The sequence below is a fragment of the Sander lucioperca genome, chromosome 11 (assembly GCF_008315115.2).
Source record: "Sander lucioperca isolate FBNREF2018 chromosome 11, SLUC_FBN_1.2, whole genome shotgun sequence".
NCBI lineage: Eukaryota > Metazoa > Chordata > Actinopteri > Perciformes > Percidae > Sander > Sander lucioperca.
In genome coordinates, this window is record NC_050183.1 from 15,997,060 (window position 1) to 16,020,471 (window position 23,412).

The 23,412-nt window shown below is 42.9% G+C and overlaps 1 protein-coding gene across 2 annotated transcripts in view; it reads right to left on the reverse strand.

The window, feature by feature from the left end:
- zc3h3 (zinc finger CCCH-type containing 3) overlaps positions 1 to 23,412 on the reverse strand; it is a 77,588-nt gene that overhangs the window by 20,890 nt on the left and 33,286 nt on the right. For both annotated transcript variants that reach the window (XM_031282369.2, XM_031282368.2), the window contains 2 exons: positions 13,619 to 13,751; positions 2,024 to 2,187 (listed from right to left, as the gene is read on the reverse strand). In XM_031282369.2, coding sequence (XP_031138229.1) covers positions 2,024 to 2,187; positions 13,619 to 13,751 — 297 coding nt within the window. The remainder of the gene's footprint in view (positions 1 to 2,023; positions 2,188 to 13,618; positions 13,752 to 23,412) is intronic.

A 23,412-nucleotide genomic window follows, 5' to 3' on the forward strand; every position in this document is an offset into this window, starting at 1 on the left:
TTTTGCAGACCACAAATGTGTGTGCATTAAGTAAAAGTATTTGAAGTATAGTCAAGAATTTTAGCTAACACTAATCTGCAGCTGTGCATGTTTTTACCCTTTACCAATATGACACAATATCCAGGAGCAATTTGAGCAAGTCCTACAATGCATTAACTCCTCCTAAGGGACTTATGTTGTGAAATGTTACCACAAAATTACAAGCAATTAGTTTGGCATGGTGATGAAGACATGGATACATATTTGAAAGGAGAGTGAAGGTCAGTTTTTTTTAAAGATGTATTCATCTTGCATGCCCTAGCTGTGTTATCTAACGTAAGTATTTTCTAAAATAAAAAAAAGAAATAAAAAATAAACTATATAACTAATTAGATATGGCAGAGTGAAGCTGTCTGAGTGTGTGTTTGTGCGGCCAGATTCAATAACAACCTGACATGTGCCTGGTTATTTATACGGTGGTGGTTTGACACATTGGTGCCAAAGTCAAACGTGACGTCCAAACACTATGTACCCAATGCTCTGCACAAACACTGGAGGGAAAGGTGTGTGTGTGTGTGTGCGTGCGTGAAGGGTTGTTGGAGGCCATGAGACGAGCTGAGAAGAGGACAAGGAGACGGGCAGGTTGACGTTACAGATGACAGTTGATCTTATTCAGACCTCTAATTTTGGATCAGTTTTAGGCCGTTGGCTCTCATCACGTGCACTCTCTGGCGCGATTTAAGCAGTGCAGAATTACAGGCCGGTGGCTCCGGATCAAGAACAAAGGTGAAGCACGCAGATGGGAAGATATAAAAATCACGAGTCCTACTTGGAAGACACCTGTGGTGTGTTTCTGCAGGGGGCATGAACGTGTTTGTTGGGATGCCGGTCACGGGTCTAACAGATTGGAGTGCTTACATTTCACCTGCAGGTGTAGTTGCTACAGAATGTGTATGAGAGAGAGAAGTGTGATGGAGCTAGAGGCAGATCCGGGCTTTAATCTGCACCGTCCAGTTCTCCGGACCCTCCCCCTCTCTGCTCTGACAGATGACAACGTTATTATTTCAGATGGCAAATCCAGCTAGCTCCTGTAAGTCTATTAGAGAGCATGTGGGCAGAGCTGCAGCCACAAACATGAATAAACACTCCTTTATCACCTCAGGGGTGCACACAGACTTACTGCCCTGCACTCGCAATCCATGTCCAGAATGTGGCTGGGCATTAAACCTCAAATTTTTGGTACAGACTGGAATGTGTTCCTCGCACTGACTAGTGCAAATGCTAGTATTAAAGAACAGGTCAGGTTCATACTCCTGTTTGCTTATTCTTTGATCAGACAGCTCCTGATTTAGATTAAAATTTGACAAATTTGAGACTGTTTTTTTTTATCCAGGCAACGTTCTTGTACAGCTACTGTGTGTGGACAACATTTAAAGGTTTTTAATGTATTTTGTTAAGTTTTGGCAGATAGCTGCCCACCAAGAGCCAGGGTCTGCCCAAGGTTTCTGCCTTTGTAAAGGAAGTTTTTCCTTGCCGCTGTCGCACCAAATGCTCAATCTTGGGGGGGAATTGGGGGAAATTGTTGGGTCTCTGAATTATAGAGTGTGGTCCAGACCTACTCTACCAGCAAAGTGTCCTGAGATAAATTGTGATTTGACACTATAAATTAAATTTAATGTAATTTATACTCCGTATTTACAGGTGCTGTAGGTAGGATTGTGAAGATCCAGGATTTAGCCAAAGAATTTGAACATCAACAACTTCTCAGTCCCTCCCCCCCTTTCTGCTATAGCCCAAATGGTCACCTAAGCCCCTCCCCCCACAAGGGAGAATGAATGCGTGTGCATGAGCCACCGTGCCTCTTGATGAGTATTCAAATTAAAAATGTCCACGCCTTAGCTGTGAATGATCACAGTCCAGTAACTGTCGTCTTTGATGGAGAAAGAACTAGATGTAGTGCCACACGTCAACTGTGGGACTGCACACCAAAAAATCTGGACAGTCAAGAGTTTTCAAAAGACCATTACAGTGACGGTCAGAGTACCTGTTCGGTTGATGGACATGTTGGACGCCACAGTGCGGGACAGCTTATTGGCTGACACCCGGAACAGGGAACCACGAATCCAGCACATGCTGCTTCCTCTCCAGTGCTGATTGGCTGGCGGGTGTCTGTCGTGGGGAGCTCGCAGACGGCTCTGAAGGAAACTCCTGAGAGGAAGAGGGACAGAAGATGAAAAACAGATGGAGCTAAATAAATGAAATGAGGGATAAGAAAATAGCTTTGGAACTCATATTAAAATAAACTTAGTTATATATTCACTTAAAGGACAATTGTGTTTCATTACAACTTTGAATGATTATGTCTATATTGTCCTTTTATCTCCCTTGCCCAGGGACCAGATGTAAATTAGCTGTGTAGCTAACTCTGGTATAGGGCCTGAACTGTGCATGGTCCCTGACATATAAATTAATAAAATATACAAAAAAAAAAAAATATATATATATATATATATTAGAATTTGGGCTGTGCAATTAATCAAATTTGTATCACGATTACTATTTTGGCTCCTAACGATCACAAAAACAAAAACGATTATTTTGCACATTACGTTTTGCAAGTAAACTCTTATTTTGTCTTGTGTTCTGAATGAAAACAAGTTCAAACAGGAAAAGTGTAAAGGGGGATTTCACAGCTCAAAGTGTTTTCACTGTTGATTTATTTCACAGTTTCACTGTGTTTTCAATTCAATAATTGCAACATCTTTCCAAAAGTCAATGAGTAATCGTGTTAAATAATCATGATTTCAGTATTGTTATCCCACAATCGAGCTGCCCTAATTAGAATTATTCACTCAGTTTAGAAAATGTGTGAAACATACCGTGCCATTCTCTGAGGTGGGATAATATCATCTGCTCATCCCTCCCTCAGTTCCACCCCTCTTTTGCCTGTCTTCCCTCAAGCTCTTTCACTATATCTCCCCTCCTCACTTTGTTTCCCATCCTCTAGTCTCCCTCCTCCCTCCCTCTCCCTCTCCCTCCCATGTCACAGCACTCTGTTAAATTGCTCCTCTAATGGAAAGGACGGCGGTGTGGAAATGGAGAGAATTGAAAAGAGGAGAGGAGGAAATCAATGAGATAATAGGCAGGGCAGGGGGCCAGAGCAGCGAGGTTGGCCCCTACACTGGAGAGGAGAGACCACACACACACACACACACACACACACACACACACACACACACACACACACACACACAGCCTCACAACACACTCCTACTACAGTATGTACAGTACACACAATCACAGGGCCTCTACACACACATGCTCACCATTCAGAAGTCACTCAGTAGACTTGTGTATGTGTGGAGAGGCTGTACGTGCGATCCGGCAGTGTGTATGAGGCTGCTGGGTGGTGGTGGGGCGGTGCAGGGGTTATGGCGATAAATTGCGCTGTCCTGTCACTTCTATTTGGGGCGGATTGGGGCTGCTGTGCAGTGTGCCGCTGGAGGTAATTTGCTGCCGTATTTCAGATGGGCTGGAAATGGGTTTAGAGCGAGAGTTCATGCCTCCCATTACAGAGAAAAGAGAGGGTTACCCCGAATGCACAGCGCGCACGAAACAACTGACACGGACGCTTAACACGCTGCCGCTGGCGGAGAGCTGCTGCAGGCGGAGAGCTGCACTGCTGCAAATAAGTAAAAAAATAGAGCGAATATCAGCCATCAGCTGCGTTTACGTACACGGTCTACCTGACTGCGCGCCATAACTCAGCGGCGCAGACACTCAGTTTCACCGATACAAGATCAGTGGCTGCCCTACACAGGGCAACTGCAGCCAGGGGAGCTGTAATGGAGGCTAATGTTGGAGCGCTGACTGCCACCCAGGGAGGCTTAAACAAGGACCGGGCGGCCTGGGGAGCCACAATGGAGGTTAATGGGGATATGACATGAACAGTTAACACAGATGGCAGTTAACCCTGACACAGGGCTGCAGTCTGGGGTGGGTGAAACACCCTGTCTGTTGGGATGTTTTCTCACTGAGTTCGTATGGAGTCTGAACATCAGAATGATTGTCCTGCTGATCAGGCTCACACATTTGTGTTTACTAGTGTTTGAATTTCAAATAAATGTCCTCATCAAAACGCAGTTGTTCATTATTGTTGCCAGGTATTGTTGATGGCAGTTGTTTTATGCCATTGTTCGACATAATGCCATGAATAACGCCTCTGCGCCTAACGCCTATGTTGGGAGGAAAGGTTCAAAACCACACTGGAATTGAACAGAACACGCAGCTGTAGTGCTATTTGTTGGAGTACCAGAGCATACCTAGGTTAAATTGTGGCTCGTTACGAAGGTTATTTACCCACTGCTGCTACGGAGGCAAGTTTACATACATACATATAAAATAAGAATAAAAAAATAATAATAAAAAAAATAATTGAATTCACTTTGCCGCTGACAGGCTACCGCCGGCAGCTACTGGCAACTGTTAAGGCGTCCGGTATACTCGCCGCAGCCGACCTGTCGCGCGCCAATGTGACGTCATGGGAGCGCCGTAACTATTTATCCTCGCGCGTGGTGGTCGCGACATTAGTTGCAGTCTTCTCCTGAACAGAGGTGGTGCTAATGAGGAAAGGCTACCAACTTTGCTATTTCTACGGTTTAGAAGAAGAAGAAAAAGGTAAACAACGGCAGAACTGGCAGCAGCGTTGACGTCAATGTTTTGATTCGATTCGATGATCTACTTTGTCGGATCAAGCCTTTCATTCACCATAAAAGAACTCATCTTAACCCAGTAAGTTTACAAGAGAGAGCTGCAGTCACTCTGAGAGTCCTGGCATCCGGTTGCCCTCGAACTCGTCCATGCTTCCTGTTTCCGCCTTGTCGCGCGCCACTGAAAAAAATAGAGTGGTGCACGACCTCTGGTCACGCACTTAAAATCCTGGTGCGCCGGCGAGATCTACGTCATTTTGACGTCACATTGGCGCGCAACAGGTCGGGAACGGCGACTGATAAAAGTTCTTTAAGGTGGAATGTTTTCGTGAATCAATCAACACAACTTAAATGTCAATATTCATGTTATTTGTCTTGCATGACATACATTTGAGTGATTATTGGATCTTTAAGTGCTTTTAAAAAAAAAAAAAAATGTGAATTTTAACGGGATTATGCGAACTGAGAATATTCTATGCCCTCACTTGGTGAAAAAACAGTGGTGGAGCATCGTTCCAGTGCGCTCCGGCAGCACTACACCCCTGGTGTACAAGTATAAAAGCAAACAGACATATTAAAGTCAAAAGTCAAAATAGACTGCCAGGTTCAAAGCACTGGTAACATGAAGAAAATAAGCTCACATTAAATACAACTGTAAACATAGTGTTTTTATTTATTGGACTTTCTCAGTCAATGTGTGATGTAAGCCTCATTTGGGCACAAATGAAGTTCTCAGACTTCTCTCAGACTGTACATACAGCAATGTGAATGAGTTTCACCCTCAGGCCGAACACCATTAGTGAAAACTGCCTCTCTAAGAGCAGATCACCTTCACAATAAGGTAATGTGGCGGTAATGAGAGAGGGGGAGAGGAAGGACGGAACAGAAGCAAAACGGTGGAAGCACCATAAAACCCAAACCATCACAAAAGTAATAACATCATTTTAAAAGGAGTCAGTGTTTTTTCTCTCCGTCTCCAGACTCTCCTTGGCCTGTTCCCAGTGATGCCCTTGACCTGCAGAGGGATATCTGTTATCAGAGACCCAACAGGCCCATCTGATGCACAAATCCTCCACAGCTGGACAACCGGGGGGGGGGGGAGCCCTTTCAATGTTAAACACGTGCTGTACACTAGGGGTGTGAATCTTCACTGGTCTCACGATTCGATCATGATTATCCTGTCAACGATAGGAGTCGATTCGATATCCCGATGCATCACGATGCGTCACCTCCTCGATGTTATTATATATTGCTACGCGTGGTTTTCATCAACAAATTCAAGCAGTAAGATGTATATGAACTCCCCTTTTTATTGTATCTGATCTTAAAAAAAAAAAAAAAAAAGTCAACTCATCATCATCAACAAGTAACATCAGTACGCAATATTCGATTATGGTCTGTCACTGCATCGATGCACCATCGTCTAGGTCCGCATCGCGGTGCATCGATGCAGTGATTCATTTCAACACCCCTACCGTATCGTGAAGCCTCATGATATGGTACGATATCACAATACTTATGTCGCAATACGATATTTTTGCGATTTTAACCATATTGCAATATTCTGTGATACACTGCAATTTATTTAGACTGGGTAAACCCAGCCCGATCTGCCGGCGATTTGATTTCTCCCTGTAGCTCAGGCTGGAAACCTGTACATTTATCTATCCTGCTGCCATTACAAATCTGCGAGGACCAATCACAAACTGGCTTATCCACCTGGCGTGCTATTGGCGGGTTTAACGCAATGGCGATAGGGAAGTGACGGCAAACTGCTTTTTGTTTACATTCAACATGGCGGCCACCGAAGCTCAGCAACCCATTTCAAATGAAGTCCCCAAAAGGAAACTTTGTCAACATCTTTTGACCTAAAAAGATACATTTCTCTGTTTGTTCATCTCACTTCAGTTTTATTGCTGCACAATGGGATTGTCAAGCAGACAACCTGACCAACACATGTATAATAAAAGATCAATACTTGACGTCTGTGTATCGATACAGTATTGCCACGGAAAATATCGCGATACTGTGCTGTATCAATTTTTTCTCCCATCCCTACTGTACACTGCTGCTTTCCTTTTTGCTGCAAGGGCTGAGGGACACATCCATACAGTCATCATACAAACTGCTAAACTATTTAAAGCTGCACTAATAATTAGAGATTGTCTGATACCATTTTTTGCTTTCCGATACCGATCCGATACCAGTGTGTCATATATTTTATTATGTTTTAACAACTGTATACTACTATCCCTGTATGGATGTGATATGATTTCTATCTTTGTTGTCAGTCTGGCTCAGGTTAAACTCTTTGTGAAACATGAATGCCCCAGAACTTTCTTTTATTCTCCAGTTTGACAGTCAGTTATAACGGAAAAAGAACGTAAATAAACTACTTTAATGTAGATTTTCTTTAGGGCTTTATTACGTGGTATCGGATCGGTGTATAAACTCCAGTACTTCCCGATACTGATACCAGCGTTTTAGGCAGTATCGGAGGCGATACCAATACTGGTATCGGAAAATCTCTACTAATAATCAATATGTTCTATAGTAACACAGGATCAAACAACACGTAGTGCAAAATGGATCACTCATAGTTAGGAGACCATGTGGAACTATCACCAGTTTCAGCCTCTATTAGCTCTTTCTTTTGGTTTGAAGGTATTGTAAGGGCCCAATCAGTAGGGTTGGGCATTGTTTGGATTTTAACAATTCTGATTCCAATTGCGATTCTTCCTTTCGATTCCGGTTCTTATTGATTCTCGATTCCGATTCTTTGAGGGGTGGAGTTGGAATGGGTCACATGCCTATTTTCACAAATAAGAGGAAAGTTTTATTTTGATTCAATGGTAGTTTGCAGTTACAGGGCTTTTTCAACGTAAAATAAAGCCACACTAGAGCGCCGCTTACTGTGCTCCAAGGCTGCAACACAACAAGAGCCTGGCCACTACGGAATCCAAAACTTGCGCATGTTAAATTGGGAGGCGATGATCGGATTTGAAACCAAATCCTCTAAACGATTCCAAACGATTCCAATAAAGAAATGATTCTACTGGAATCGTAATTTTTGAAACAATTCCAAGTAGGAATCAGTTCTCAATGCCCAACCCTACCAATCAGACTAGAAAAAGCAAACTCGCATTTCGCCACTTAAACGGCTCAATTGTGTAACTTCATGTTGTGTTCTTTATGTAGCACAAGTAGACATTATTATTTCACATTTTTTGTTTTCCGTCAGATCATTTATAGATCTCAACATTTCCGACAGCACTTAAAGGCAGCTTCATTTCATGGAGAAAAAGAAAAAGAAAGGTGACGGAGGGACTGAGGAAACAGTCAGCTGTTACCCAAACTCCTGGGCAGTTCAGTGCTTGTGTTTCGTTTTTTTACCCTCAAAGTGTGAAACTTTTCTTGTTTCCCGTTTACCGTACGAGACTCTCACAGCCGCCTCAAAACGGGCTGTCTCAACTTTTACGCCGCAGGCCGCTGCGTTTGTTTTCGGCTCCACCCTGCGGGCCCCACCGATGCAGCCTAAATATAGTACCCCGATGGAAATGAATGGGGAAGACCTGCGTTTTCGCTGGACAGCCCGACGACCAACACAGTGAGCGTGCCGTGAACGCAGCCTAAGGTTCAGTCTCAGTGCGCTTATCGTTTTTGCTCTTCAAAATTTAGAGCTAAAGAAGCTTAATAAACCAAATCTACATTATGACCAGTTCATTATCAACTAATCCCAAAGACATTTGCTTACTTATAGCCTATTAATAATTTGGTCTATAAATTGGCCCATAGAAACGTGCCAAAAGTTCCGTCTTCTTATTTCTTATGTCTGACCAAAAGATATTCAAATTACAATGGTACATAAAAGAGAAAAGAAGATCATCATGTTAGATAAGCTGAAAGCAGAGAATGTTTGGCATTTTTTGCTTTTTGTCAATTGATTTATCAACTAACTCTGCCCTGAAGTAAAATCAATGTACATTATTATTTATTTAGTTGTAAGACATAAAGACAATGACTGGAGGTTGCAGTAAAAGAACATTAATTCCCCAAAAAGAAAAGGTAAAAAATGTCGAGAAAAGAAAGAAAGAAAGGAGGGGGCAAGGGCATGCAGAAACTCCCCTGTGACTAGTCTGCATACGTATGCACATACGTGTGTGTGTGTGTGTGTGTGTGTGTGTGTGTGTGTGTGTGCGTGTGTGTGTGTGCGTGTGTGTGTGTGCATGCACTGCTCTGACCATGCGATGCACAGATAAAGGAGAGGGCGATTCAGCACTACGGGCGCTGTTGATGAATGATCCGACTTTTGTTTTAGTGACAGGGAAGAATTTGGAGGGTCGCGCGACTGCTCCGAATAATGCTGCCCTTGTCTATTTGTCTGCAACCCAAGCATTAGTAAGCTCATATTGGGGAAACAGTTACCCTTGAAACGGAGCACAGCAAGAACAGTCATCTGGCTAATTCCAACGGTAAGGACTGCTGCTCTTCTTTAGGCACTTAAAGGAATCCAGAGCAGTGTCATTACGCATCACAATCCTATCAAATCCAACTTGAAGGGAGCCGACTGTAATGAACAAAATCCTTTTCTTAGGGTTGAAAATCACCTTAAGAAACAACCCAGAGAGTATTTGTCTAACATACAGCGTGAACAGCAGTAGAGGAGGATCCCAACATACGAGTGCAGGTGACGGGTAGATGACTAATGTGATAAGTAATGAGTAAATGAATGAATTGGGGTATAAAAGGGGATGAATGAGGGAGTGAATGCAGGAAAAGGAGGAGAGAAGTGAAGAAGAGGGAGCGCTGCTTCACTTTATTGCCCAGTCTCCTACATCCTGTAGTGATCGATACTGAAGCACTAAAGGAGATGAGCGCCTGGACAGAGCGAGAGAGAGAGTGTGTGTGTGTGTGTGTGTGTGTGTGTACGCCAAAAATTAGTATACTTATTTGTAAGGTGAAGGGTCCCTCCATGTTGGGGGCTTTAACATTTATGCAAGGTAAAAAAAGATAGAATCAAGTAGAAGCCAAGAAATTAGGGTAATAATTAGATGACTTCAAACGTGCGATTACAAATGTACGATGTAACAACAACAAAAATCCTATTGTATCTTATTTAATAGAAAGAGAGAAAACAAAAACAAAGAACAGCAACAGAGCAAACACATGGGAATAGAAAATTAAAGAAGGGAACGCGGAGAGGGAAATAGGGAGGGTGTGAGAGGGACGAAGGGAGGGCCGGGCTGTAATTTATCCTTCAGTGTGCATGCTTTACGGCTTTCTTAATTCAACTCCTGCTACTATTAATGGAGTTAATGTTGAGATTATATCTATTTTCTGGTGGCGGGGGTTGAAATACTGCAGCCGATTCCCTCGCTCCTTCAAACTGCCGCCCGGCACTAAATCACCCGCCGCGCTCGTTATGGCTGAAAACAGGTAGGAGCACAGCATGCTGGGTAGCGAAAGCGCTCTTCCTGTGGGCCTGGATGCAAGGAAATGTCTGGGACGAGCTGGTTGAGAGGGTTTAGACGGTAGAGTTGGAAAGTGTGGTGTGAAAATGTTATTTTATTTTCCTCTATGTTTGATCTTATACATTTGCCATTTTGTGATATACTGTATATTAAATATTGTTATCAAATGAGTAAAGAAAATATTATTATTAAAGCATAAGTTGTTGATCATCTTAACAGATCTAAAAAGTTTGATTTTGATTAAAACTGGTATTCACCCTAGTCCTACTTTAGGCATTATAACAATGTCATTCCAAATCCATACAGGCTACCCAGAACCGCTGGACCACCATGCAAGGTGGATCTGTTTTTTGTTTTTTTTAGATGCAAGGCCCTGAGTGAGGGGTTCAGCTATGTTCAGGCACAGAGATAAGAGCTTAGAACATATGAGGACAGGGATCAGTGGGTCTGATAGGCCAAAGATGAAGAGCAGCACTCACAGTGGTTAAGAGCAGACAATATGAGCTCATGCTCCACTCAATAGCTTCAAACGGATAAAAGTGGAGGGCCTTCAGAGTTTAACAGATAGATAAGCACGAGAAAGGAGTGCATGGGTGGGTGAGGGGTGGGGGTGGGGTGGGGTAATCCACCATCCCTGGAGACCCGACCTGTCCCCCTATCTCTTTCCTCACTTCTACACACTTGGTGATATTTCACAAGATGTCACGGGGCTCAAATTGAAAATCCCTTGATGAATCAATATTTACTGCAGCAGCTAAATGAATAGTAATAAGTCACCAGAGGCTGAGTCCAGACTCAGTCCAGGCCCCCTCTGTCTCACCAAATCTGGATTACACAAATGAACCAACACACACTCGCAAAACACAAAACGCACAAACGCACGCAAACGCTTTAATTAGAAACGGCTAGCCAAACATACGCAACCCAAAGACGACGTGAAGAGTAGGTTCATCCTAATTACAAAAAGAGACAAACATTTGAACTCAACAACACAGCAGTAAGTTTTCTTCTTACATGCTGACGTTTTGTGATATCTGCCTCTGAGATTTTGATGCAACTGCAATATAATGGGAGTGGGTGGAATTTAGTTTTTTGTGGTGCTCACAAGTGGGCTGGGAATCAGTTTAGATTTTAAAGGTGCTCTAAGCGATGTTGGGTGACGTCACTTCTAGTTGACGTTCAAAGTATTGTCAAACAAAACGGAGGCTAGCTCGCCCCTCCCTCCTCCTCATCCCGTCCCCTCCCTTCCCCTCCCTTCCGCGCACTAACCCCCCCATCCCCCAACCCCAAATCCTTCTTGTCGGGCGCAATATTTGTTAAAGGATCAAAATTTGTGTCAAACCATTCTGAATTAAGTATTGTGGTGCTGCAGAAACGTCCCGGCCTACAAATCGTATCCGTAGAGTGGGAATCATAGACTTAATCCTCGCAAAAATCACACTATAATCATTCTAATGTTAATATTTTTCAATAAAAACGAGAATAATGATACAAAAACAATCATTCCCTCCAATATCGTGAATCAAATCGCAATATCGGTCAAAATGACCGCAATTAGATATTTCCCTCATATCGTGCAGCCCTACTTTCCACCCATGTGTAGTTTCTGTGTGACAGTCTAGTCATACCACAGTCAGCTTCCAGGAAGAGCTTCCTGTTAATTCTCTACACATTAACAGATCATCAAAACCAACCGCAACAACCTGTTCAGAGCGTTCACACCAAAGTTCAAACAGTATGGAACCACTGCAGGGAAGAAAGCTCAACACCACTTTATTGCATTGTGTCTTTTTTTTTTTAAATAGTGATAGAGCCATGAATAAGGCATTAAATGAATGTTTGTAACCCAATAATGACCTCCTCATAAACAATAATTAACTCACTGCCCTCAGAGATGACCTCATTGCCCACGGAGACCACAGCTGCTTTAATCAACTTGATAAATTGCCATTTGACTGACCTACTGAGGAGACTGTGTTGTGTAGTGGATTTTCATAATTGAATGAGTGTGGGACATCCTTTGTTCAAATGTTTATAGTTGATTAGGTAAAATGAAAGGGAAAACGATGGAAGCAAGGAAGGCTTTTTTGAGTCATGGCTTGATGCAATTGTCCGAGTGATATTGGGCCCTATCTTGCACCCGGCACAGCACAGCACAAAGCCCGACGCGAGTTTGCTAGTTTAAGACCGACGCAGTTGTTAATTTCCAGTCCAGTGCCAACGTCGTTTAAATAGCGAATGCAACTGGGCCCATCTGTGCGCCTATGGGCGTGCTGGTCTTACAGGGAGGTGTGTTCAGGTGCATTCTTGGCGTATTGCTATCTTGAGGCAGCGGAAAGTGATCACGCCATTGACCAACAAAAACCTGGTCTAAAGTCAATAACGCAGCATTTGATTATTTTAACAGCGCATTAGTAAAATGTGCCTAGGCTCGTGCACAGCGTGCGCACACTATGCTTGTTACACACACAGGGACGCGGAGCAGCACACACACATGCAGAAGATTAAAAATAAAAATATTACAATGTGAAATTGTATTATAATATGATCTGCTCACGCGCTTTCACTTCACACAATAGCAGATCAGTTTCTTCTCCTGAAAATCTCTCCTTCCTGCTCAGCAAATCCTCCTTCATAATAGCAATGCTCCAAGGTCCAAACACACCTGGCTTTTAAAGGGAATGGGAGATGACCCTCTGATTGGTTTATTGCATGTTACGCCCAAAACACACCTATGAATTAATTAAGACACTAAGTACAACTCTTTTGAACCATACGCCTGGCGCACTGACCCTTTTTCCCGCCGTTAAACTAGCAAAAGTGGATTCGTACACGCCCTAAACGCACCTGCACCAGGCGTTTCACGCCGTGCGCTTAGGTTGTTAAAATAGGGCCCCCAGTATCATTATGTACTCATAGTTTATCTACATTGGAAGAATTGTATGTACTTAATTGTCTTTTCTATGACCTCCCTGATAAAAAGAAGGAAATGATCGAGTATGAGTCGGGGAGAGAGAGAGAGAGAGAGAGAGAGAGAGAGAGAGAGAGAGAGAGAGAGAGAGAGAGAGAGAGAGAGACAGACAACTGAAGGGAGGGGAAAGAAAGAGATGTAATGACATTAAGAAACAGACCCACCCACACTTCCTCTCTTTCTGTATCTGTTCTGGGTGAGACGCTTTCCCTGCTGGTGTAAATTAATGGGAGGAGCACAGTGGTGTAAATGGTTTATTCTCTGGGTTATCTACTGTGTAAAAATGAGCGCCATAAATTTCTAACCTCTTCCACTCATGCTGCACATGACAGTGACATTAAAGACAGGGCGCTGCTCTGCACTGAAGGATATTAGAAATTGGGACATATTAAAGCCAGACCTGCAGGAGGGAGGTGTGTGTGTGTGTGTGTGTGTGTGTGTGTGTGTGTGTGTGTGTGTGTATATTTGTTTTTGTTAATGTGGACTACCTTGCAGACTGGATCCTCTTGGCTCTCCAGGAGAGGGCGGGGTTGTAGTGGAGGGCGTGCGCGGTGCTGGAGCTCGGGCGGGTCACCATCTTGTAGCGGGTCCTGAACACCCGCTGGGGGGAGGCGGCGGGACCTGAGGACAGCAAAGTTCACAGATCAGTATGAAAGTCTGCAAATTAAAATCTGATCACACACACACACACACAGAAACAATAGTTAAGCATCCGGTCAGTATGTGAAGAAATGTACATAGTATACACATCATTGTGAGTGCATACAACTGTGCATACACACACAAGTTTATCTGAGGACTCTGGCAGGTGTGCTCTTTAATAAGCCTCACATATAAAAATGAGGGGGAATAACAAAGGCAGAATTTTTATGAGCCTAATAAATCATATCCTCTGTCTCTTTCCTCGCTGCCTTCATCCCTCCTGCCTGGCCTCGCTGCCTCCTCCTCACTTTAAGTCTCATTCGTTATAACATTTTACAGATCCATCAGAAGAGGTGCAAGAGTAGAGGATCGGAATAGAAAAAAAAAAAAGAGGGCAAGTGTTTTTATTTATTTATTTATTTGGCTGTGTATCCATCATGTTGTTTTATGATGTCCTATGCTGGCTGAAGTACTCGCACAAAGAATAGAATTTGCATTGTGGGCTTTCTAAATCCCCGCTCACATCAGTTCAAAGACTACATGGGCCAAGAGCCTCTCTGCTGAGGTCAGAAACACAGGACAATTGTGAATAATTGTAGAGGTTTGTGTCAAAGACAAAGTTGACAGAAAGTTCAGTTTACCTTAATGAAGGCATTCACACTTTTTACTTCTACCACTCAGAATTTGCCTCCACCATTCTGAGCAATACTCCTATACGGCTCAAGGCACAAAACCCCCTGTAAAATTATGAAATTATGACATACATATCCACATGACTCTTCAACTTTTTCTATTGTGCTCGCTATATCAAATACATTCATTTTTAATAACTCTTTAAAGGTCCAGCGTGTAACGTGTTTAGTTGTTCATTATTAAAATCTGTGCTGCTCATTCACAAACTTGTCCTTTTTCATGAATATTTACCACCACCATCAATTCCAAGTATTCCTATTGGCTTGAAATTTTACATTTGCGTTTGCATGAACTGGGGCAGACGCTCCATATTCATGCTCCATCTTGAAATACGTTAGCCGGTAAGGGACATACAGGACATACTGCTCCAGCTTTCGCGTTTTCGCTGTCACATGATAAACTCACAGGTGCTGCTAAAGCTGCTAATGGGTATCGTAGCTTCCCGGCCCCGGCAAGTTTGAAGAAGGAATCATGGAGGACCACATGTATGCAGAATCCGGCTAACGTACGGCTACCGTAGCTGTAATACGTACTTTGAACTGCGTGGCGTGAGAGAGTTGATTGCGATATATGATCTCAACGCTAGATGGGAGAGATTCCTACACATTGGACCTTTAAGCCCTTCTTTTAAATTGGTCTTACCTGGCTGATTGAATTAACTTTGCCTAGCCTGTGGGTTTGATTACAACCTGTCTGACTGCTTCTGTTTCTTGACCCATCTGACATCTGTTTTTTTTTAGGGGACGTCCCCATTGTTTCCAGATGTCAGCAATTTACTTGGTGTCGACAATATTATTCTTACCGACAGACAATAGTGGCCAAACTGGCAGAAATGAGCTCAGACACATAATAAACCCAGAAACATCTTCATTAGCAAGATTTCACAGACGTGGATTAAAAGCCTTTTGGAAAATGGCATTTGTAAAAAGCCTTTTGTAAATTAATTTGCCAAAAGCTGCATCTTACTTCATGAAAACCTAAAAACCTTCCTCTACTACAGCCTGAAAAGCAAGACTTAATGAAACATGAATCAGTTTCTCACCGTATTCATTTAAATTATTCCCCCCCCACCCCAAAATAAAAGAAACCCATCTTGCATGTCATTATCTCTGCTACCTCTTCCACTTGTACCAATCACTCACTGTGGTGGTCAGGGACAGCACTCTGTCTTCCTAATGAGTAGAAAAAAGACAGAGTGAAGAGGTGTGAAAGAGGGATAAAGAATGAGTGTGTGCGCCCAATGAGGAGCTCATTTCCTATCACCTCTTTCACAAGTCTTTAATTGCCAATTGCCAGGATTGTGGCCGTTTTAATTAGCGTCCAATAACACACCGTGACCACGAGGGCCGCGGTGACAAACAATAAAATGATTCGATTTCCACTTCTACACATTCCACTCCCCCCCTCACTCTTCCTCATATCTCCCCCCCCCCCTTCCTCCCCAGGCGCTGGTTTCATTTGTCAGCCGGGATGCAGCTCTGGATCAGCTGGAGAATTCATCTCAGACAAACATTTACTGTTGAACAAAACACTGCAAGCTGGGGGGGGGGGTGCCAAAATACTGACTGCAAGTTTAGGAGACACACACACACACACACACACACACACACAGGAAAATGCACACATGACATGTATGAAGGTTCTATATGGCAGTGTTGTAGTACTCGTGATCGGTCTTGGTCTCGAGTCCACTTTTTGAAGGTTTAAGATTAAGATGAATTTATTTGCCACAGTTCCTTGTGTACTTACATTCATAAAGAAAATGAAAAGACTGTTCCCCACCAACCACTTGCAGTGCAACAGGAAAAGACAATCACACAGACGTACGTAAGAAAACATACAAAAACTAAAATATATAAATCCAGATAAAAAAAACAAAACAACAACATTTAAACAAAAGTTAAAACAATCGACGGTGCTGTAGTATGTAGTTAGCAGGGCAGTGTGTTAAAATTTTATGGTGCTCGACACAGAATATGTAAGGTGGCAATGTGCATTTAGTGGGGTTTGGTGTTTTAAGCCCCCAACGTCGTCTTCCAGGCAGCGCTGCCTGGAAGGCACTAGGATTAGGCAGTGGTTAGGGTTAGGTGCCTTGAAATCGACAGTCGCAGCGCTGCCTTGAAGTCAACGTTGGGGGCTTAAAACACCATCGAGCACATTTAGTACAGTCCTTTTGGATCAGAGTCTCGTCTCGGAATTTTTAGTCTTGGTCTTGTCTTGGTCTCAGATAAAGAGGACTCTGAATCTTAATTTGTTTTCTGTCTGTGGTTTTTTCTTTAATGGGAATGTGGATCTTTCTTGACTGTCTCAACCCCTCAAAGTCTTGGTCTTGTCTTGATACACTCTGGTCTTGGTGATGACTCGGTTTAGGTGGTCTTGACTTCAACACTGCTATGTAGTCATAATTATATTTCATACCACATAACTACCTTTACCATTCTGATTGGCTGGCAGGTGTCCCTTAAAACTAAAAGAAGCCTGACAGGGCAAGAAACACAGACGATCAGATGTGCAACAAAGCCCTAGGTTAAATAAATGCATATGGAGAACAGTCAACTACTGCACAACCTTATTTTAAGCATCCACCACAGTTGCGGTTGCCAGGTCTGTCAGACCTGTCATACCTGTCATACTTTTATTTAGGGTTGTACAATATTGACAAAATATGATATTGCGATATCGATTGTGAATATTGCGATATTGGTATAATTTCGATATTTTTAAACGTGTAAAATTAGAAAAGTTATGGGAAAACGCATCAAAATAGATTCATAACAAATACAACACAAGGTTTATTTCAACTGACTGTCATATTGGACTGGTCCAACATGAATAAAGAAATAAGGACCATGTCTACAGAACATGGACATGTTTTACTGGTTGGACAGTATAAAATATATAAATAAGGACCATGTCTACAGAACATGGACATGTTTTACTGGTTGGACAGTATAAAATATATAAATAAGGACCATGTCTACAGAACATGGACATGTTTTACTGGTTGGACAGTATAAAATATATAAATAAGGACCATGTCTACAGAACATGGACATGTTTTACTGGTTGGACAGTATAAAATATATAAATAAGGACCATGTCTACAGAACATGGACATGTTTTACTGGTTGGACAGTATAAAATATATAAATAAGGACCATGTCTACAGAACATGGACGTGTTTTACTGGTTGGACAGTATAAAATATATAAATAAGGACCATGTCTACAGAACATGGACATGTTTTACTGGTTGGACAGTATAAAATATATAAATAAAGAGAACAGGACACAACTTTTCTTTCGCTTTTATGATTCGTTCCGTTTTGTTGTCTCTATCTATTTCTTTACATACACTGTCATTCTGTCGAAATATGCACACACATCACGTGGTACACTCCATAGGGTTTGTCATGTAGTGGACCCGTGCACTGACGTGCACTAACATGTGCCAGTGGCACGGTAACTGGCCAATGAAATGATGATTATTACAGCGTTTCAAGCGGGCTCTAAATCAAACACAAACTAAGCCACACAGCCAACGGACGGGACGCAGCGCTCCACAAAATAACACTTTCGATATAATACGATATTGAGTCGATATGTCATGCACCCCTACTTTTATTGTACACTCACAGGTTTCCTGTGCAATGTGGGGTTATTACCAACATTTCATGTGCACTCACTTTCTATATCACCTCCAAAAAAGTGTTTTCCATAAACGCTTAGCTTGTTTAAAACATGTCTGATCATTCCTTTCAGCAACGTTGCCACGATACCCAGAGCCCAGAATGTTTTCAGAGCGGATAGAAACGAAAAAAACTATGAAAATAAGATCCAAGTTGGGATAAACTGGAATTTTCTAAGGCCAGTGGTGATTTCAAACAAATAAAACTGTATCTTCAGAAACAATACAGTTATTAATATAGTGTTAACGATTTCAACCATATCTCTAGTTATGTGGGTGAAAAGGGTGTGTGTTGGGTTAAGAAAGAGAAACATAGTAAAAAGGAAAGAGACACAGCACAAGAGAGAGCGAGCGAGAGTATATGGGCGCCGGTGGGGAGGGGGAATGTACAGGATTAGTTGCCTGGCTTGTAGTCACTTTTTCTCCCAAAATCCATCCGTATTGCAGTCAGAGCTATTTGGGCGTCCTGGCAGATGACAAATAGGGCTTGTCAAAGGTGCTGCCGCGATTCCCACCCTGCAACCTCATACACCCCCCTCACATCCTCCCCCCTGCATCCCTAGCCTGCGCCTCAATCTGCCTCGAAACCCTCGGCCCAACATCATGACACCCGCAATGTCCATGACGCTGTCACACAGCTGTTCCGCCTTGGCTACTATTTAATGACATCTATAGTGAGGTGTAGTTGGTGGGGTTTTCCTTAGTGTGTGTGTATCCCTCAGTGTGTGTGTGTGTGTGTGTGTGTGTGTGTGTGTGTGTGTGTGTGTGTGTCAGCAGGGATGGATGGACGGTGTTGCTCTGATTGTAAACCACTGCAGGTTGTGTTGGTTGAGTGGCTCTGGGAGCAATGGGGTCTCAATCTTCTACTATAGGACCATGACCAATGAGCATGTGAACACACACACAAACGCTCACACACAAACACACACTTACTCACACACATATACACCTGGGGTCTCAATCTTCCCTTAATAGACCTTTGACAGTGGCCTGCCTTGCAATGTGGGGGGAGCGTGCAAAGTGGCCCCCTGTGCTGCGAAGACAGCGTTTGCAGACGCATGCAGCTCGCACGACGTCCATCCATCTCTCGCTGACTCGCTGCTGTGAATCCACAGATAATCTACTCTAGTCGCCACGCGCTGCAAACATTGCTCCTTCTGCGAGTAGCCTGCCTTCCAGCCTCAGAGCCACATTAAAGGGTTGGTTCAACATATTTTCCCACCTCCTGTGGATCTATCCATGCAGATAGTTTTGGTCTTCATTGGCTCAAGTTTAGAGATATCTGTTTCTGAGATTTGTGCCTCCAATGCAATACAATAAGGGTGAGTGGAGTTAGTTTGTGAGGCTCACAGCTAGGGATGCACCGCTTCAATCTGCCGGATCAGTATCAGCGCCTGATTAAGCAGATATAGATATAGATAAATATGAGCCACTTGTCCAATCCACATGAATTAACATTAAATCGTTTCTGTCTGAGCTGTGACTAACATTTTTTTAAATTTTTTTATTATTATTGATAAATCTCCTGATTGTTTTCTCAAAGACTGTCTCAGTGCATCGGTTTCCATTCACCTCCATTGAAAAAAGGTAGAAGCAGAAGGCAAATAAAACCACAACTATCTGCTTTGCTAGAAACCACTCAATTTAGTTTTGGTGAACCAACCATTCAAAACAAAATCAAAAGTTATTTTATTCCTCATTTATCCTCTCTATGAGATATATATATATATATATATATATGTATGTATGTATGTATGTATGCATGTATGTGTAAAATGGGTCGAATCCTCTTCTGTTAGTACAACTGAGGAATCCACTCAAAACCCTGTAACAAATCACTAATGTAGAAGCTGCTTTATCAACATAAAACGGCCCATGTACAGTGACACTCCCAGATCCACTTATGTGATATAAGTGGATCTGGGAGTGTTGAACCAGTCGCATCCCTAAGATGACTGAGCCTCGTCTAAGCGGCGTGGACTAGACTTTGAGTAAAGTTGGCAGCTACTTCAGAGCTTTGATACGTCAATTCTCTCTCTCTCAGCCCTCTGACTGGGGCTACTGACAGGCCACTGCACCCCCCCAATCCCCAGTCATCTTAGGGATCCCCCCAGTGATCCCCCTTCCATACCTGACGGCTAATTCCAGGGAACAGCGGTCTCCGTCTGCCCCCTCACTGGCACAACCCGATGGATAATAAATCTTATTATTGACAGCGACTGTTCCCCCTGCCACCCAGTGCTCCCGTCCCCTGGGGCTCATCTTCTGACACCCACTGCTCCAGCGCTCCGACGGAAGACAGCGGCGCCATGCTAACATCAGACTTAACAAGGGAGTTACCACAATTTAATAACCTGCTGGAAGCCAGCGTGGTTATGATAATATGATCTCTGCGTGTTTGACACCCAGTGATACTTTCTGAAAGAGTTTGATGCCCCCACCCTGCCAACAGGGAAGTGCATGCCATGGTTTTAAAAATACTGCATCCTGTAACTCGGTGGAGTACATCATGTACTCCTGTATAGTACTAGAATGTGAACTTTGCAAGAGATGTTGCATGTGAATGAGTCTTAACATTTTGTTTCAGGAAAAATGAGGACAGAGGAGATCAATGCTGGAGGCATTACTGCATGTAAACCCTCATAGTGTTCCTTTTGTTCCCAAGATGATAGACAAGGTCATTGGATTCTCTGCTGCAGTATATTGATCCAATTATAATTCCTGACCTGCTGTCGGACAAAATGTTTGTGCAATTAATGTGTCATGTAGCGGCTTGGTACATACGCAACTAGTGCACTTCTGGACCATTTGGTCAGAATTACATCGCTAGGAAATAGCTTGGGTCCAAGTTTAGTTCCTGTTAGCTGCTGACATTTAATATTGTGTTGCACCAGATGGTTTGTTAACACAGAACCATCTGAGAAGCCGTCGCTGGAAAATGCAAGCACTTTCAAAAAAATACCTGGCAGGTGATTGGATGAAGCATCTGTCTATCACGTCCGCCATTGTTGTTTTGAACGAACAGTTGTGAGTTGTGGAGCTTTAAGTTACAGTACACACATCCTTTAGGCAATACTAGCGCTGCACGATATGACCTAAAATCACGATTAATTGCACATTTCACCTCGATAACGATAAATGAACGATAATTAAATTCATTTTGTGATTCGTTGTTTTTTGTCCTCATAGTTCATTGGCAAGGTTTGTACTGTAAATAGGCTCAAATATTAAAGGTGAGATATTTTTTTTCTAATTCAAAAGTGCTTTTTTTTGTTGTTTTAAAATAATTGAAGGAAACGCACAAAGCGGGAACGATTATGGCTATTTATTGAAAATGTATAAAATTGAAATGAAAGCCCACATTGCCTGAAATGAAAATGTCTTGTGAAAAAAATGTCACGTTTTAGTTTTGTAAAAAATTATCGAAAATGATCGCCACGGGAAAAATACGTCTATAACAGCTTCAGAATTTCGATGTCGATACATTTTCGATTAAACGTCCAGCCCCAGGTAATACTGCATATTATGACCTTAGTTCATTCCTGTAGACTAAAAACAGAACTGCCTTCAGGGAACTGGTGTAACTGTAAGTGTGATGACAGACAGATGGTTTAACATTAATCAATTGCTCTTCAGTTCTGTACTGTGTCATGACCAAATTAACACTTGCCGGCAAGTTAGACGCCAGAGAATAAACTATATTTAAAAATGTATTTCTGTGTGATGGACATGCTAACCTCTTTTAGAGAGTACTCAGGGGTTCCATTAGAGGATGGATACCCGACCCGAGCCCGATGGGCCGGGCTGGGTTCGGACAAATATTTAGAAGTAATGTTCGGGTTTGGGTTGCGATAAGGCATTGAACATTGTGTGTGTGTGTGTGTGTGTGTGTGTGTTTGTGTGTGTGTGTGTGTGTGTGTGTGTGTGTGTGTGTGTGTGTGCGACCTGTGTTAACGTGCACTTGTTGCCCTGTGTGCGCTGATGCGCTCATCTGTTGACATTTCCGAATGCCTTTCTACAGTTTAGTAAAAGCGGGATTGCCACACAAACAAACGTACATGTGTCAATTTTAACTGTGTCGGGCTCGGACATAAATATATTAATGCCTTTCGGGCTCGGGTCGGGTTCGGTTACTGCTCTGTCGGACGCGGGCCGGGCTCGGACAGAAAAACGCGGCTCGATCAGCACTCTAGGTTCCATCACTGCGTATTTGGATGAAGAGTTGACACAGACAGATGGCTGTGTGGGGCCACATACTGATGGCTGTGTGGGACCACATACTGACGCAGGAGGCCCCTGGTGTGTAACCTTTCAGCCAGTGTGCTGGTGATGTCACCGCAGAGAGGCATTTTCAAAGGGAAGTGTGGGTTTTGGGTAGGAGGGTGGGAGTGGTAGTAATGACTGAGAAGGGAGGGGGAGAGCTACTGGCTTGTGGCCTCGTCCATCATCGCAGTGGAGCCATCAGCTGTAACATACAACAGCTGACCCAGGGAACCTCAGGCTGACCCGGGGAGGGGGAATTCTTCCACTCAGCCTCACACACAGGCGAACACAAACACAAATGCATGCTGGTAGGTTGTGACTATGGCCATTATATATAGTGTTAATGAACATGATACCGATACTTAGAAATTACAGGGTAATAGAGGTCTACAAAAACATGATTTTAGAAATAATTTGAGCCAGTGTGCAGTAGGACTGGTTATCAGTTGAAATTCTTAAAGTGCCCATATTATGAAAAAAATCACTTTTTCTGGGATTTGGGGTGTTATTTTGTGTCTCTGGTGCTTCCACACGCATACAAACTTTGAAAAAAAAAAACATCCATGCTGTTTTGAGTGAGATACGGGTTTCTGAGTGTATCCTGCCTTCAGTCTCCGGGTGAACTGGTCAAAATCGGCAGGGCTATCTACGTCATCGGCCAAAACATTTGGTGTGTGCTAACCTAGGTAATTAGGACTACAGTTGAAAATTAACACTGGCGCATTTACAGAAATGTTGATTAATGTGCATTGTCCTAATTAAATAAACTTAGAAACTTAAACTTAAACCACTTTAACTAATACCACATCAGCTAGCTGTTTCTCCAACTTCGGTCAGTACAAGTACAAGACAGGATTAGCCGGGAGACTTCTTCTAAACGAGGGCGCACTTCCAACCTTGCGTGGAATACCTGCAGACGAGGGACATGTAAGTAGTTCTATACATTTTCTTTTGTAGATTAGGGTGAACTTGTGTGTGTTGTAGCAGTGTTTGCCAT